General features: G+C 36.4%; 1 protein-coding gene across 9 annotated transcripts in view; it reads left to right on the top strand.

Moving 5' to 3' along the window:
* The window catches only part of LOC142972888 (uncharacterized), a 42,058-nt gene that overhangs the window by 14,217 nt on the left and 11,903 nt on the right, over positions 1-15,938 (top strand). For 8 of the 9 annotated variants that reach the window (XM_076114290.1, XM_076114288.1, XM_076114287.1 and 5 more), the window contains exons 20-43: positions 307-486; positions 975-1,163; positions 1,529-1,717; positions 2,054-2,260; positions 2,450-2,632; positions 2,976-3,155; positions 3,541-3,729; positions 4,169-4,357; positions 4,814-5,014; positions 5,351-5,533; positions 5,993-6,187; positions 6,406-6,597; positions 6,955-7,143; positions 7,518-7,718; positions 8,066-8,248; positions 8,327-8,515; positions 8,606-8,803; positions 9,098-9,286; positions 10,715-10,897; positions 11,234-11,422; positions 11,840-12,022; positions 13,252-13,443; positions 13,904-14,089; positions 15,299-15,487. In XM_076114290.1, the coding sequence (XP_075970405.1) occupies positions 307-486; positions 975-1,163; positions 1,529-1,717; positions 2,054-2,260; positions 2,450-2,632; positions 2,976-3,155; positions 3,541-3,729; positions 4,169-4,357; positions 4,814-5,014; positions 5,351-5,533; positions 5,993-6,187; positions 6,406-6,597; positions 6,955-7,143; positions 7,518-7,718; positions 8,066-8,248; positions 8,327-8,515; positions 8,606-8,803; positions 9,098-9,286; positions 10,715-10,897; positions 11,234-11,422; positions 11,840-12,022; positions 13,252-13,443; positions 13,904-14,089; positions 15,299-15,487 (4,548 nt within the window). The remainder of the gene's footprint in view (positions 1-306; positions 487-974; positions 1,164-1,528; positions 1,718-2,053; positions 2,261-2,449; positions 2,633-2,975; positions 3,156-3,540; positions 3,730-4,168; positions 4,358-4,813; positions 5,015-5,350; positions 5,534-5,992; positions 6,188-6,405; positions 6,598-6,954; positions 7,144-7,517; positions 7,719-8,065; positions 8,249-8,326; positions 8,516-8,605; positions 8,804-9,097; positions 9,287-10,714; positions 10,898-11,233; positions 11,423-11,839; positions 12,023-13,251; positions 13,444-13,903; positions 14,090-15,298; positions 15,488-15,938) is intronic. The other variant, XM_076114292.1, reaches the window with a different exon arrangement.

The following is a 15,938-nucleotide window of genomic DNA, read 5'->3' as shown; positions in this document are numbered from 1 at the left end:
TAAATTTACATCCGTAAATGTGTATCTCTATCCCCCGGTTTCTGAGGTACATTTAACAGTGGTTTATTAAGCTTTTTCTATATAAGCTTTAACGCTATTGAATAGATAAACTACCGCTAAATGTACTCAGAAACCGGGAATATGTTGTTCATATAAGATTTCAATATTAAACGTGGTTCATTTGCGACACCCCATTTGACATTGCATGGGTACCAATTTAAAGGCTCTAAGTTATAGATACTTTCAATTCATTAGGTACTAGGTACTGCTAACTACTAGTTACAATAATATTTTCGAAAATTCTAGCACCAACTTGTGGAATAAACGAAGTCTACGACAAATGCGGTAACAGCGGTTGTCGGAAGTGGACCTGTGCAGATCCAATACTATGTATAGATACTTTCAATTGTGAAGGAAGATGTGTATGTAAAGACGGTTATTCGCGAGCAGATAATGGTACCTGTATTCCTGAGGATCAATGTCCAAGTAAGTGTTCAAGGACCGGTGAAGATGCAAAAAAAATAATTTCACCGACAAAAAAGTAGGTATATAGGTATGACTTGTAACTTGCTATGATCATATTAAAAACTAATTACATATCATGTTTAGGACGAAACGGGACTGGAAAGTAAACTATTAGGTCGGGGAAAAAGTCTTTTCGCATTATAGTATATTATTATATGAACTTGTAATAAAATCTTTTCTCTACACAAAATAGCTCGATATTTAGGTACCTCACGAGCTTACTGAAAGAAACCTAATGAACCGTGTACTCATTTGTGATTCTTGAAGCCAAAGAGATTTTATTACAAGTTCATACATACTATAATGCGAAAAGACTTTTTCCCCAACCTAATATAATATCTAAAGGCATACCACAAGGTACTAATCTTGATCCAGTGCATGGAAATGTATCAAATTTCACGAAACACTTGAAATAGTAAATGGATTTGATATACTATTATCATTTATAGTTCAATGCAATAATCCCCACGAGTACTATGATGAGTGTCCTCCGTCATGTCCACCACAAATATGTGAGCTGGTTCTGGGAAGGAAGTACAAATGTCCAGCAAAGCCGCCAGTCTGTGAGGGAGCTTGTCGCTGTAAAACTGGATACTATAGAAACAAAATCGGTGAATGCATATCTGAGGAAGAATGTAGTAAGTTCTAAATATCTACATAAACAATAAATTGATAACTTTAACCCATTACTGTCCCACTGTTGGGCAAAGATTTCTACCCATAATGAGGAAGGGGTTAGGCCTTGTCCACCATGCTAGCCAAGTGCGAGTTGGGAACTTTTCATTTCTTCAAGAATCGTGTTAAAGAACTCTGAGACACGCCAGTTTGCATTGCGATGTTTTCCTTCACCGTTTTATTATTCTTTCTTTCTCATACACTCATATCTCCGAAAAGTAATTGGTGTAAAGCCTCAGATTCGAACTATCGACCACTTGCGCGGGAAGCGTATAATTCAACAAAAATACGTCAAATATTTTAAAATTTATTCCTATTTTTATTCTAGAAAAATGTCCCGGCGATCATGAATACTTCACTTGTGGTGGAGCATGTGACAACGTGTGTGCTACACTTAATAAACAGAATCAAACTAACTGTCCTATTATAAACATCCAATGCAATTCAATGTGTTACTGTGAGAAAGATTATGCCAGGGACAGCAACAACGTTTGCATTCCCATCGATCAATGTCCAGGTAAGAAACAAAGTTAAAATTATAGATTAAAAGCATTTGAGATAAATAAAATTCCAAAATTTATATAAATAAAAATGAATGACCGAATTGTATGTACACGCAATACTTTTGAACAACTAAACTAAATTGGATAATCCTTTTTTTAACATGTTTGTAACTGTCGGGACAAGGTTTTTATGGGATCGATGGGATCAAAACTGTCTCGGAAAATGGAATATACGGGATAAAATTGTACTATAGTCCGTTGTACCGGACAAAGTCGGGCCAGCTGGCTAGTATAATCGATATTTTTAATTCCTTGAAATATTAATTAACAAAGTCAAATTTCCAATACAGCGCCACAATGTAAACATGACGAACGATACGAAGAGTGTCCAGATAATTTATGCACTCCGCTAAAATGTTCAGATTTGGGCTACCCTGTAGACTGTCCAGGTTTATCAGGAAACCCTGATACTGAGTGTCCAGGAGGGCCGGGATGTATCTGTGACAATAATCAAGTCAGAGATGATGATGGGAACTGTATACCGAAGGATCAATGTCGTAAGTATCAATTTACGTAAACTTCTTGAAGTATATTGCCAAAATCCTAAATTGAATTGTAAAGATATACGAAAATTTTATTTATGTTAACAACAAAAAATTAAAAATCTCTAAAATAACTAATAAGTAAGGGTAAAAGTTCGAATAAAAGTTATTTCATGTAATAATAAATTATTATTTTCTATTAAGCATCATGTGGCGGAGATCCTAACGCAGTATCAGGTTGTGGTGTCAATTGCGGTAAACGATGCTCCAACTACAAAAAAAAGAACGTAATTTGTCCTTTGATATGTCAACTGAACGGTTGTGACTGCAGAGAAGGGTATGTTTACGACGATAATTTGAAGAAATGTGTACTTCCTGAGGATTGCAGTAAGTAGTATTTATTATTTTAGGTAAAGGTATTTTTTGCATGCAGGTGAAAAAAAAAATAGTAGTAAATATTATTGGACAACTCACACACGATTCGACGATAACTTTGATGTGTACCTTTCAATTACCTTTATTTCAAGTTCATTCATACTAAAATGTTTATACTTAAACAAGCAGATCCCGTTTACAAATAATTTTTCCCCCTCTAGAGGTTGATTTTTTAATGAGATATCTAATCTTTACACAAAATTTCGTCATAATTGCGTCAGTGGTTTAGCAGTGAAGCCACAAACACACTGACTTTCTCGTTTATAATATGGATACTAATGTAACAACATTCCAGCACCGACTTGCGGAGTTAATGAGGTATACGACGGATGCGGTAACAGCGGTTGTCGTAAATGGAACTGTTCTCTACCAATACTTTGTATAGACACATTTAAATGTGAGGGAAGATGTGTATGCCAAGATGGATACTCTCGAGCGAAGAATGGTACTTGTATTCCCGAAGACCAATGTCCAGGTAGGAATTTGAAGATGTTCTTCGATAGTGTTCTTCCAAATTGATATTCTCTAGAGATTTTATTATTTCGTTTTTTCTATACATTACGTTAACGTGGTATATTCCCAGTTGTCCCCTCTAACATTGTCCCCCAGGATGACAACTGGGAATAAAAGTAGGGAGATACTTCCAAATTGTCACCTCGGGGTGACAACGTAGAGTGGAATAATATATGGTATAACCAGAAGTTTTAAGTAAAGCATAGTACAAGGTCTATACTATATTTTAGGTCCACTACTGAAAAAATAACCGATTTTCTTGATGTTGCTATTAATGGTTGGATATAAACTTAACTGCAGCATTATTTTATTAATGTTGAATTTTTATTTTGTACTGTAATTCGTAGTTGAATGCAATAATCCCCACGAGTACTATGACGAATGTCCTCCGACATGTCCACCACAAATATGTGAACTAGTTCTGGGAAGGAAGTACAAATGTCCAGCAAAGCCGCAAGTCTGTGAGGGAGCTTGTCGCTGTGAAACTGGATACTATAGAAACAAAATTGGCGAATGCATATCTGAGAAGGAATGTAGTAAGTGATATAAATCAAATAACTTAAAAATATAGTATTATAATGTAAGGATCTTAAACGTGACGTAATTAAAGGTTAAATGATACCGTATTAGTTTACCCGACGTTTCGATCGAATTGCATCCACCCTGGTCACGGACTGAGAAGTCAGCAACTTTAATTTTCAATCGTGTTTACTCTCAATCCAATCTCTACTACTATCGACTACCGACAACCGAACTGTCATCGAGAAATTTTGTATGAAAATTGGATCAGCGCCTCTGGCGGGTGTCGTAGAAAACATTTTGGCAGTACATTCTAAATGTCAAAATTTCGATAGCTAGCCGGTTGTCGGTAGTCGATAGTGGTAGAGAATCGAGGTACAGGTCGCGATAGTTGAAAATACTTAAAAATATTTAAAAACAGTATTTTTATTATACAACCATTTTTTAAACTTTTAGAGAAATGTCGCGGTCCTCATGAATACTTCTCCTGTGGTGGAGCATGTGACAACGTTTGTGCAACTATACACAAACAAAACCAAACAAACTGTCCCATAGTAAACATTCAGTGCAATCCCATGTGCTACTGTGAAAAAGGATACGCAAGAGACGACAAAAATATTTGCATCCCGATTGAGGACTGTCCCGGTACGTATTTTTAAACGTCGGATTAATAAAAAATAAATTTAACCTATTAATGTCCCATTGCTGGGCAAGGGTCTTCTCCCGGAATAAGGGAGGGGTTACGTCTTGAGTCCACCACGCTAGCCAAGTGCAGGTTAGGGTCTTTGCATACCTTCAAGCACTGTTCTAAAGAACTCTCAGGCTTGCAGTGTTGCATCACGATGTTTTCCTTCACCGTTGGAAAAAGTGATAATTATTTCTACACGTAACTGTTTTGGGAGGTACCAAATTATACCACTCGGCTATCACTGCTCCGGACTTAACGGGACGTCGTATTTAACTAAAAAATGTAATCGATATTAATACTAATAAAGTTATACAGTAATAAATTCATTACTTTTTTAAGTAGATTTCATTGACTCGGAAGTTATAAAGTCCTACGCAACATTTACTAGTAGTACACAGTTGTTATGTTTCCAGAACCGCAGTGTGGCCCCAATCAACGTTTCGAACAATGTCCAGATGCTTTGTGCACACCACAGACATGTTCTGAGCTCGGTTTCCCTATAAAGTGTGTTACACTCACAAATGATACTAGCTGCCCGGGACCACCGGATTGCGTCTGTGATTATGATTTTGTGATGGACGACTCAGGGGATTGTATACCTGTGAAAGATTGCCGTAAGTTTAAAGTCGTAAACATGGAATACATACTAAGCATTCTTTGGTTCTATCTTATATATAAAATTTCTGACATGGTGTGACCATGGTGACATGGAAATGTTGTCTAGATAGATAGATAAAATTTCCATTTCACAGTGTTAATTTCCGTACTCATCCAAAACGGCTTGGCCGATTCTTATGAAATTTTGTGAGCATATTGAGTAGGTCTGAGAATCGGCCAACATCTATGTATTTTTCATACCCCTACTAAGTGACACAATTTTTTTAAATTTATATGGCTACACAACGTGTGCCGTCAGCTAGTTTTTTCTATATAAATCTTATTTTTTCTAGCATCATGTGGGGGAGATCCGAACGCAGTATCAGGTTGCGGAATAAACTGCGGTAGACTTTGTTCCAACTACGACAAAGGCCCAGTACCGTGTCCTAGAATTTGCAAAGTCAATGCCTGCGATTGTAGAGATGGATACGTATTCGATGAAAACATTCAGAAATGTGTTCGTCCTGAACAATGCAGTAAGTTTTTAATCTATACTAATATTATAAAGTTGAAAAGTTTGTTTGTTTGTTTGAACGCACTAATCTCAGTAACTACTCGCCCATTTATTGAAGAAGGCTATAGTTTATATATCATCACGCTACGACTAATAGGAGTAGAGTATCAGTAAAAAATGTTACAAAAACGGGGAAAACAGACCCATTCTCTCTTATATGACGCAAGCGAAGTTGCGCGGGTCAGCTAGTATTCAATAAAGTTATTATCAAACTAGCTACAAGTCGGACATACATAAATTTGTTAATAATTAAGGATAAAGTGGATTATAGTATGTATCATCTGTTTCTATATTAATTTATTTACAGAATATTCTCAAAATTAACAAACACCTTACTATTTACAATTGTCATATTACATTTAATATTTAAACTAAAATTACAATATTCAAACGTAAATTTTTAACCATCTTGTTTTTATAGCTCCAGTTTGCGGGAAGAATGAAGTATATTCTGATTGTATTAACGGTGGATGTCAACCCAGGAATTGTTCTCAATTCGGCAAAGATGTACCTTGCGTAAAGATGGATCCTGATTGTTGTATCAAAGGATGCGTTTGCAAGGAAAAATATTTGCGAGCGGACAACGGAACTTGCATACCGGAAGATCAGTGCAAACGTAAGCTTAAATAATAAATTGAAGCTATTTTTGACGTTTACCATAATTTTGGACAACAAATTTACGTTTAATGTTACTACGTTCTCAGAAAGTCTTGCAAATAACAGTTTTTTTGTATGGGACACTGGGAGGATACAATTTATTTAAAATATTACTTTATTTAGGAGTATACATAAATAAGTACCAAATTTATCTTCTTAAAATACTTTATTATCTAGCTCGTTGCAACAAACCTCACGAATATTACGACGGCTGCGCACCGACCTGTCCACCACAAACTTGTGACAGTATCATCGGAAAGAAAATATACCACTGTCCAATACAGCCTGCGGTCTGTAAAGGAGCTTGCCGCTGTGAAAAGGGTTACTACAGGAACAAAATCGGCGAATGCATTAAAAAAGAAGATTGCTGTAAGTATCAATAGAGTTATGTTTTACTTTAATTATTTGTATCATTCAATTTGTTTCGAACTTAAGAATATCCATTTCTAACAAGTAATTACCGACAAAAGTACATCAAATAAATGTGCTATATGTACATAAAACAGTTTAAGAAAGAACATGTAGGTAACTTATTTACCGTAGTATGCAAGGTCATCAACCTGTACTTTGCCAGCGAGGTGGACTCAGGGCTCCTCTCTCTCTCTCATTCTGAGAGAATACCTTAATATTATACTAAACTTCTAAAATTCTGATTTTATTTTGTCATTTTTATAAGCCTTGTGTTATTTGATGTAAGACTTGTGATCGAAAAAGTAAACTTTTCAGTAAAATGTACTGGCCCCAACGAATATTTCTCATGTGGCAGCGCTTGTGACAACGTGTGTGCGACGTTACACGAACAGAATCAAACCAACTGCCCTATCATAAACATCAAGTGTAATCCAAAGTGCTACTGTGAAAAAGGATACGCCAGAAACGATAAAAATATTTGCATCCCAATAGACCAATGTCCAGGTTTGTGCAGTTTTTTATTCCAGTCCAGTTCTAAAAACTAGAGATACATTTAAGACTACATGGTAAACTTAAATAATACTTCAAAATTCAATAAATTTATTTGATATCTATGTGTTTTATATATTCAATAAATATATTAGGTCGTGGAAAAGTCTTTTCGCATTATAGTATGTTATGAACTTGTAATAAATTGTATCTCTTTGGCTTCAAGAATGACAAATGAGTACACGGTTCATTAGGTTTCTTTCAGTGAGCTCGCGAGGTACCCAAATATCGAGCTTTTTTGTGTAGAGAAAAGATTTTATTACAAGTTCATTCATACTATAATGCGAAAAAACGTTTTCCCCGACCTAATATAAAAATATTTATTCTAGAACCAGAATGTGGAGAAGGTCAAAGATACGAAAAGTGCCCAGATGCATTATGTGAACCTCTAACATGTGCGGACGTTGGTTTCCCTGTAGCATGCCCAGACTATTTTAATGAGGCATCGTGTCCAGGTCCACCACAATGTGTTTGCACTGATAACAAAGTTAAAGACGATGACGGAAATTGTATACCTAGAAACGAATGCCGTATGTATAAGATCATAATTACTAATTTGCTTAAGTATGTTAAAGTATTTGAAATTTAATTTGTCGTATGGTCGGTCAGTGGTCAACCTATTGTCAAAGTTGTTCAAGCCGCCCGAAGGCCTTTGACATGGCATAACGACTGTTATCTTACTGATTACAACCGGGACCGACATTTTACGTGCCCTCCGAAGCATGGAGACGCTCAGTTCAAATACCACTATGCGGCCACCCATCTATGGAATGTCCGCGCCAACATTGCTTAACCTACTGATCGTTTACCGACCGATGAGTGCAACTAGCCACGAGCCCCTAAAGTATTTGAAATGTACGAAGCTTTTAATTTCCAGCATCATGCGGAGGAGATCCAAACGCGGTTTCAGGTTGCGGTGGAAACTGCGGCAGGCGATGCTCAGATAATAAGAAAAAGTTTGTCGCTTGCCCTTTGATCTGCGGTATCAACGAGTGTGATTGTAAAGACGGATTTGTTTACGATGATAATTTGGGCTATTGTGTGCGTCCTGAAGACTGCAGTAAGTAATTTTCTAGTATTATATTCTAACAGTCTGCTCATAGCGTTAAAAAACTTATATACAATTTTTGTATTCTAGCACCAACGTGTGGAAAAGATGAAGTTTTTGACACGTGCGCTAATGGTGGTTGTGATAAAAGAAATTGCTCTCAATTGGGAAAACCTAAAGTTTGCATAGACCCCATTGAATGTGAGGGAGGGTGTGTTTGTCGACGGGGATACTTGAGAGCTAAGAACGGTACATGTATTCCAGAAAATAAATGCCCAGGTAAGTTCTAGTTAGCTAGTTCACACTTGAACAAAAAATAGGCCTAAATCTGGATAAGGGTTCATACATAAAACTGTATTTTCTCAACAGCACCATGCAAAAAGCCACATGAAGTTTACGACGCCTGTCCACCGATTTGTCCCCCACAAACGTGCGAGAGCATCGGCAAATACTATCCTTGCCCGTTTATACCACCCGGCAATACTGACTACTGCAATGGAGCTTGTCGATGCGAAGAGGGTTACTTTAGGAACAAAATAGGAGAATGCATATTGGAAAGAGATTGTTGTAAGTGCATTTAATTTCCTGTACTGTTCTCAATAATTTGTTACCTTGTTTCTTTTTGTTTTAAGGAGAAATGACCAGTAGCAAGTGGCAAACTTTGATTTCAACAATTACTTTGATTTTCTTTCACAAGCTTTTATTAGGACCGTTAGTTAAATATTGACGCGACGAGCCTAATAGACTAACACACATGAATTACCTATCTTTTTTCTTATAAAGTACGAACCATAATTTTGTTTCTGTTTATTCATACTTTAGAACTAGTCTTGTTACACCCTATTTCTATTTTTATTTTAGTAAAATGTACTGGTCCCAACGAGTATTTCTCATGCGGCAGTGCCTGCGACAACGTATGCGCTACTTTGAGCCAACAGAATCAAACACACTGCCCTATTGTTAACGTAAAATGTAATCCTATGTGTTACTGTGAACAAGACTATGCTCGTGATAAAAATGGCATCTGCATACCTGCTGACGAATGTGGAGGTAATTTTTCTTTGCTCTTCGTTTATATATTTTTGTTGGAAAGTGAATCAGGCTCATTCATAATATCCATACTAATATTATAAATGTGAAAGTAACTCTGTCTGTCTGTCTGTCTGTCTGTCTGTCTGCTACTCAATCACGCCTAAACTACTGAACCAATTTGCGTGAAATTTGGTATGGAGATACTTTGATATCCGAGAAAGGACATAGGCTACTTTTTACTCCGGGAAAATATCTCATTCCCACGGAAAACAGCGACAATCGGAAGAAACCGCTCCACCGCTTTGCGGTTGCACTAGCGCTTTCACTAGATGGCGCTGCTGGCAATATTAAATCGCACTATCATTACGTTTTATGTCTTAGCTGGGTAAGCCTACGCTTTGGAGATTTTTAACCGAAATTTGATTATTATGCTACTTACGTTATTCTAATCAGTTGAGGTTATACTCTTTCGAATTGATATTAGTTTGAAATAGTTTCCACTAAATATTTCGTGTTAGTTATAATAAATTTGTTTGTATATTCTTTTAAGTAGTTTTAATTACATTATTTTCGTATTTAATGTTAATATTATACCCATTTTGTGGTATTTGGTAGAATTTCGTGTTAGTTTAATTGTATATTCTTTTAAGTAGTTATGAGTATTATATTATAGTATATGGTCACCCATCCACGGAACAACCTCGGCAAGCGTAGTTTAACCTTAGAGATAGATGCACACGGTTGTTACTTAGCTACGAGGTTCTCTTATCTATACAAATATTATAAAGCTGAGTTTGTTTGAACGCGCTAATCTCAGGAACTACTGGCTTGAATTGAAAAATATTGTTGTATTGACCATTTACCGAGAAAAGCTATAAGCTATATAACATCACGCTTCGGCCAATAGGAGCGGATTAGCTACGAAAATTGTTACAAAAACGGGGAAAATTATGACCCATTCATGTGACGCAAGCGAAGTTGCGCGGGTCAGCTAGTAATTAAATAAATAACATTTTATTTACCGTTTGGTTAGTGTTTAACCTAGTGTCAATGTTCAAGCCACGCAAAAGGCCTTTAACATGGCTTAACGACTGTTATCTTAGTAGACAACAACCGGGACTGTCATTTTACTTGTCCTCCGAAGTACTACAAATGCCAATCGGTGCGGTCACCCATCTTTAAAATTACCGCGCCAAGGGTTACTTAACCCGTAGATCGTTTACTGACCGCTGAACGAAATTGGCTATGAGCGCCATAATAAGTAACATAATAATGCTACATTAAACAAAGCCTGATTCACAATTAACACCTGTAGGTTTTCCATGGTATCTAATACCTTTCATATTTTGCGTCAATTATCAGGTCAGAAATACTTCTTTGTATAAGATTGATATCGTATAAGATTATAAATTTGGTACATATTAAAAACATTAATCATGCTTACAGTATCTTGCAAAGGAGATCCAAACGCAGTACCTGGATGTGGTACAAATTGCGGTAGGACCTGCGCCGATATCGGCAGAGGACCTTTATTCTGTCCTGCCATTTGTATCAAAGATGGATGTAATTGCAAAGAAAATTACGTTTATGATAATAACGTTGGATATTGCGTGCTACCTAAAGACTGCAGTAAGTAATTGTTATTATTGAAGTTAATATATTTAAGGCGTAGTAGCGCAGAATATAAGGCTGTGGACTCGATTCATACATAACTAAATATATTTTTATGAGCGATCGGTACGATAAATTGTACTTTGTATCCTTTGATTGTAAAGCTGCGCGTTCACAACGGCAACGTCAGAAACGTTCTTTTGTATTAATTTATATGGTACTGCGTCCACTTCATCGGCATTTATGTCATATCATAGATGCGTTTTCGGTTTCGTTCGGTGGAGGTTGCTTTTAAAAAACACAACAAGATTGTTTTGATGGCAAGCGTAATAATAAAGCGTTTTTTTCTTCTAGCGCCAACTTGCGGTGATAACGAAGTCTTCAACGAATGTATCAATGGTGGTTGTGGAAAAAAGAACTGCTCACAACTAGGAACACCTGATGTTTGCGTGCGCCCTAAAGTCTGTATAAAGGGATGTTCTTGCGTAGACGGATATTTACGACATGACAACGGAACTTGCGTGCCCATTGATCAATGTGAAGGTAATTTACGATTCTAATCATACAAAACTAAAAGCAGAAGGTGCAGGAGCTTCATGTGATATTCTTCAACATGACTTAAAAAAATGAAATTATTTGGTTTTGCTGTTCATGTTTAAGATTTTTTTCTTATTTATTTGTTTGCCTCCGTGGTGCTGTGGTTTAGTTCGCCACGCCGCTACCATTGCGTCGAGAGGTCGTGGGTTCGATTTCCACACCGGATAATTATTTGTGCGAACAACAAACAATTGTCTCGGGTCTGGTTGTACTTTGTGTCCGTTGTCTGTATGTTTGTAAAAGTCCCCGCGACACAAGAGCAATTCTTAGAGCGGGAGTTGTCTTTTAAAAAAAATCCCCTCACTAATGATAGCACTAAATTTGGTACATTATTTCTCTATTAAACTGCGAATCTTTTGACAGAAACATGTAACGGAGATCCGAACGCAGAGCCCGGCTGCGGCATTAACTGTGGTCGCCTTTGTTCCAACTATATGAAACCAGCCCCGCCTTGCGCTCCATTGTGTGAAGAAAATGGTTGCGATTGCAAATCTGATTATGTGTTTGATAATAATATAGGGAAATGTGTACTTCCCCAAGATTGCAGTAAGTATAAAAAATCTATTTGTCGTCTCATATTTAGTAGCGACTAGGTTCAAAAATGTAGTGTAAACTGAATGACTCAAACAGTGTTTTTGTTCATCTTCTCACCGTATTCTACTAGAGGTACAAGCAACAATGTATTTAATTTTAACCTGTGATTGTTTCACTGCTGGCTAAGAGTCTCTTCGAACTCTGAACGAAGATAGGGTTAACCCTTGAGTCTACCGCAAGGGCTAAGTCTAGGTTTGGGACTTGCTTGTCTTCAAGAATAATAATAAACGTTAAGTTATTTTTATTTATGAGCAACTTTTAAACAAAGGAGAATGGGCAAAATAGTATGGAGCCTGGGCAATCCGCGGCCAAACTTGATTTTTTGTTTTTTTAATGTAGTTTAGTCCTATAATTACCGTGTAGAAGTTTAATTGCCGCGACGCACTTATATGACGAACAAAATACATTTTTGTTTTTGAGCACTTTTAATAGTATAAAAACATATTTTTGGCTTATATTTGGAGATTAAATAAAAAGTACTGTTTATATTATTGCATACAAATGTAGACATTATTAATATTCGAACAATCATAACATGTAAATATATAAATATCGTAACAAGTAAACATCTTGCTCTTCTATAATATATTCACTGAGACGACTTATCTGTCTTGAATGCTCAGCTTAAAAACGAGGCGTTCATAGCCAGTTGCGCTCACTGGTCGGTAAACGATCTGTTGGTTAAGCAACCGTTGGCGCGGTCATTCTATAGATGGGTGACCGCATTGTGGTATTTGAACTGAGCTTCTCCGTGCTTCCGAGGGCACGTAAAAAGTCGGTCCCGGTTGTTGTCAACTAAGATAACATTCGGGCGGCTTGAACAACTTTGAAACTAGGTGAACCATATGATAGATAGATACGAGTTACGATTATTGTTCATTTTGATGGCATTGCAATCGTTATAAGAAGATGTAACGTTATTACACAGCATTAAATGCATTACAGACACGAAATAATTGTATTTGTTCTATTAAATTCCATTATATTTACATGTCAATATATTGTTTCCTGAAAGGATTGCAGCGAAACGTTCTTAGTAAAAGTTGTTCCTAGTTATCATTACTTTAATTTGACACTACTTTCATTAATGGCCGCCGACCGCCCAGGAGTGCCCATTCTCCTTTAGGACTTTTGATCAGCACTAAGAAACAGAGGAAGTAAGATTTTTTTTAACTCTACAGCACCCGTATGTGAAGAAAACGAAGTTTACAATAATTGTTCTAACAATGGATGCACGTTACTGAAATGTTCTGAGCTATTAAACTCTACAATCACATGCGACGGTACTGTAGATTGTGTGGGGTCCTGTGTGTGCATGCAAGGATACTTACGGGACGAGGACGGCGTATGCGTCCCTGAACATCAATGCAATCGTAAGTTGTATTAGGGTAATTTTTTTTGTTTAAATTAGGCATGCTTCAATAACGGTCGCTAATCCCCGATTTCTGAGTACATTTAGCGGCAGTTTATTTATTCAATAGCTTTTTTTATATGAGTTTAAGCGCTATTGAATAGATAAACTACCGCTAAATGTACCTCAGAAACCGGGGGTAAGTAAACTATCTATTAAGTGTCCGTCTCAACGGAATATGGTTTAAAAAAAAATTATATGAAAAATTGAACACGGTAGTCGAATCTGTACCCATGGGATAACCAAATGTACAATGCTGTTGGTCCAATGGCCCTACGATTTATTCTAGCGTCATGCTTACTACGGCTCATTATTGTCAATGAAAACAGTGATCGAAAAGCAAATTACAACTTTAGAGCGGATTTAAGAACTCTGACACACGATTGACTAACGACATCACAAAACATACATTATTATTGCAGCTCAATGTGGTCCTAACGAAGTTTACAACTCTTGCCCTACTGATTGTCCACCGAACACTTGTGAGAGTATCGGCAAAGAATACAGTTGTCCTTTTGAAGATTTCGGTTATTGTGAAGGAAGGTGTGTCTGCGATCGTGGATACTACAGAAATCAAATAGGACAATGTATAACCAAGGATGAATGTCGTAAGTATCCATATTTTTTAATATTATAATTGCAAACGTAACTCTGTCTGTCTGTTACTCACTCACGCCTATACTGCAGAACCAATTTCCATGAAATTTGGTATTGAGATATTTTGATACCCGAGAAAATACTTAGGCCACTTTTTTCCCCGGGAAAATGACGCATTCCCATGGGAAAATTCAGGTGGCAGACGAAGTAGCGGATAATGATAGTTTTTAATAAATTTTAAATAACAATTTGTACGAAAGTTCCATTTTACAACCTTTTCTTAATAATGGAGCTTAGAAGGTTGTCCATTACTTTATTTATTGTATATACATAAAGAATCGAACCAGCACTTATGGTTGCTGGGAACACTACCCAATATAATAATCAAATACATAAAATAATTATAATTTACAAGTGGAATTATTCCTCTTCATACTTCACTTCACTGTTAAACAACATATTACAATAACAATTTAAATTGTCACTCATTAATGCTTGCATGTTTGGAGTTTCATTATCACCTGCTCTTTATCAATTACGATTTAATTTAATAAAGTTGTAATGGGGAATTTGATCGCTCGGTATTCATTTCTGAACGAGCGCTTTACCATTGATTCCTTATTAATACTGCAAAATCACGATATATTTTTAATTAAATACGCATGAAATCTCTTGAGCATACTGTTAAGCTTCTTAACATTGCGGCTTCTGTTTTGGGCAAAATTTATTCCAATTTTCGTTTACTTGTCAACATTTTTGACTTTTCATTCCACCTTGCAAGTCATATTCGAACTTAAGGCATGAATATATTCTATGTTATCTACTTGGCGTAAATAGACGGTCCACTGAACTTGGCACCCATTTTGATTTCAGCATTTATGGCTTTGAATATTTTTTTTTGGCACAACGAATTAGCATTGCCATACAACGTGGCAATGCTGCCAGCATTTTGGGAACGTTCCCGGTAGACAGCGATGCGGAGGACTACTTTGACGCATAGGGCAATCTCCCTTTCTTTTCTTATGTTTTTTCTTAATTGAGATTTTGTATATCTATATTAGATAATGTAATTTAGTTTGAATTGTAACTTGTAAATATTTTTATGTAAATAATAATTGAATATATTGGGCAACGCATTGAAATGATCAATTATGGGCTATTCTTAATGTGCTACTATAATTCCTGTATTATGTACTTACGTATAATTCTCATTCTTCCAGTGCAATGCACGGGACCTAACGAGTTCTTCGCATGCGGTGCGTATTGTGACAATGTCTGCGCAACTCTGAGTGAACAGAATCAAACTTATTGTCCTGTACTAAATAAAAAATGCAACCCTATGTGCTATTGTGAAGAAGGATACGCTAGAGACGACAATAACGTCTGTATACCAATGGAAGAATGTCCTGGTAAAACTTTTATTTTATATTCTTCTTTCTTGGAGACCATACTTATGCATAAGAGAGACATAAAGAAAGAACCAAGACTGCATAGGAGAGGGATTTTGAACAAAAAAAACGGACGGGGCGTAGACAACGTGTCCATACGCCACCGGCGTTGCCGCTAATTATGTCATCCAGATTGAAAACCCTTAAAGATTACACGTCTTTTACCTGTCCTGGTCTCCATCTTTTTATTTAATTTGCACCTTAATAATGTATCTGAAATCTTAGAAGGGACCGAACCTCCTTATGTTTTACGTATACTTTTAACTAGAACTACCTAATTATTATTTAAATTGATTTTGCGTAAATCGAACATGACAAATAAAGTAAACGAAAAAACAGGTGTTCCCATTCATTGATAATGAATTTTATCAAGTTTACTCAACAAAATAGTTACTAAATAAATATATTCACA

The sequence above is a fragment of the Anticarsia gemmatalis genome, chromosome 5 (genome assembly GCF_050436995.1).
Source record: "Anticarsia gemmatalis isolate Benzon Research Colony breed Stoneville strain chromosome 5, ilAntGemm2 primary, whole genome shotgun sequence".
NCBI lineage: Eukaryota > Metazoa > Arthropoda > Insecta > Lepidoptera > Erebidae > Anticarsia > Anticarsia gemmatalis.
The sequence above is the reverse complement of the archived record's forward strand: the minus strand, read 5'-3'. Positions and strand labels throughout refer to the sequence as shown.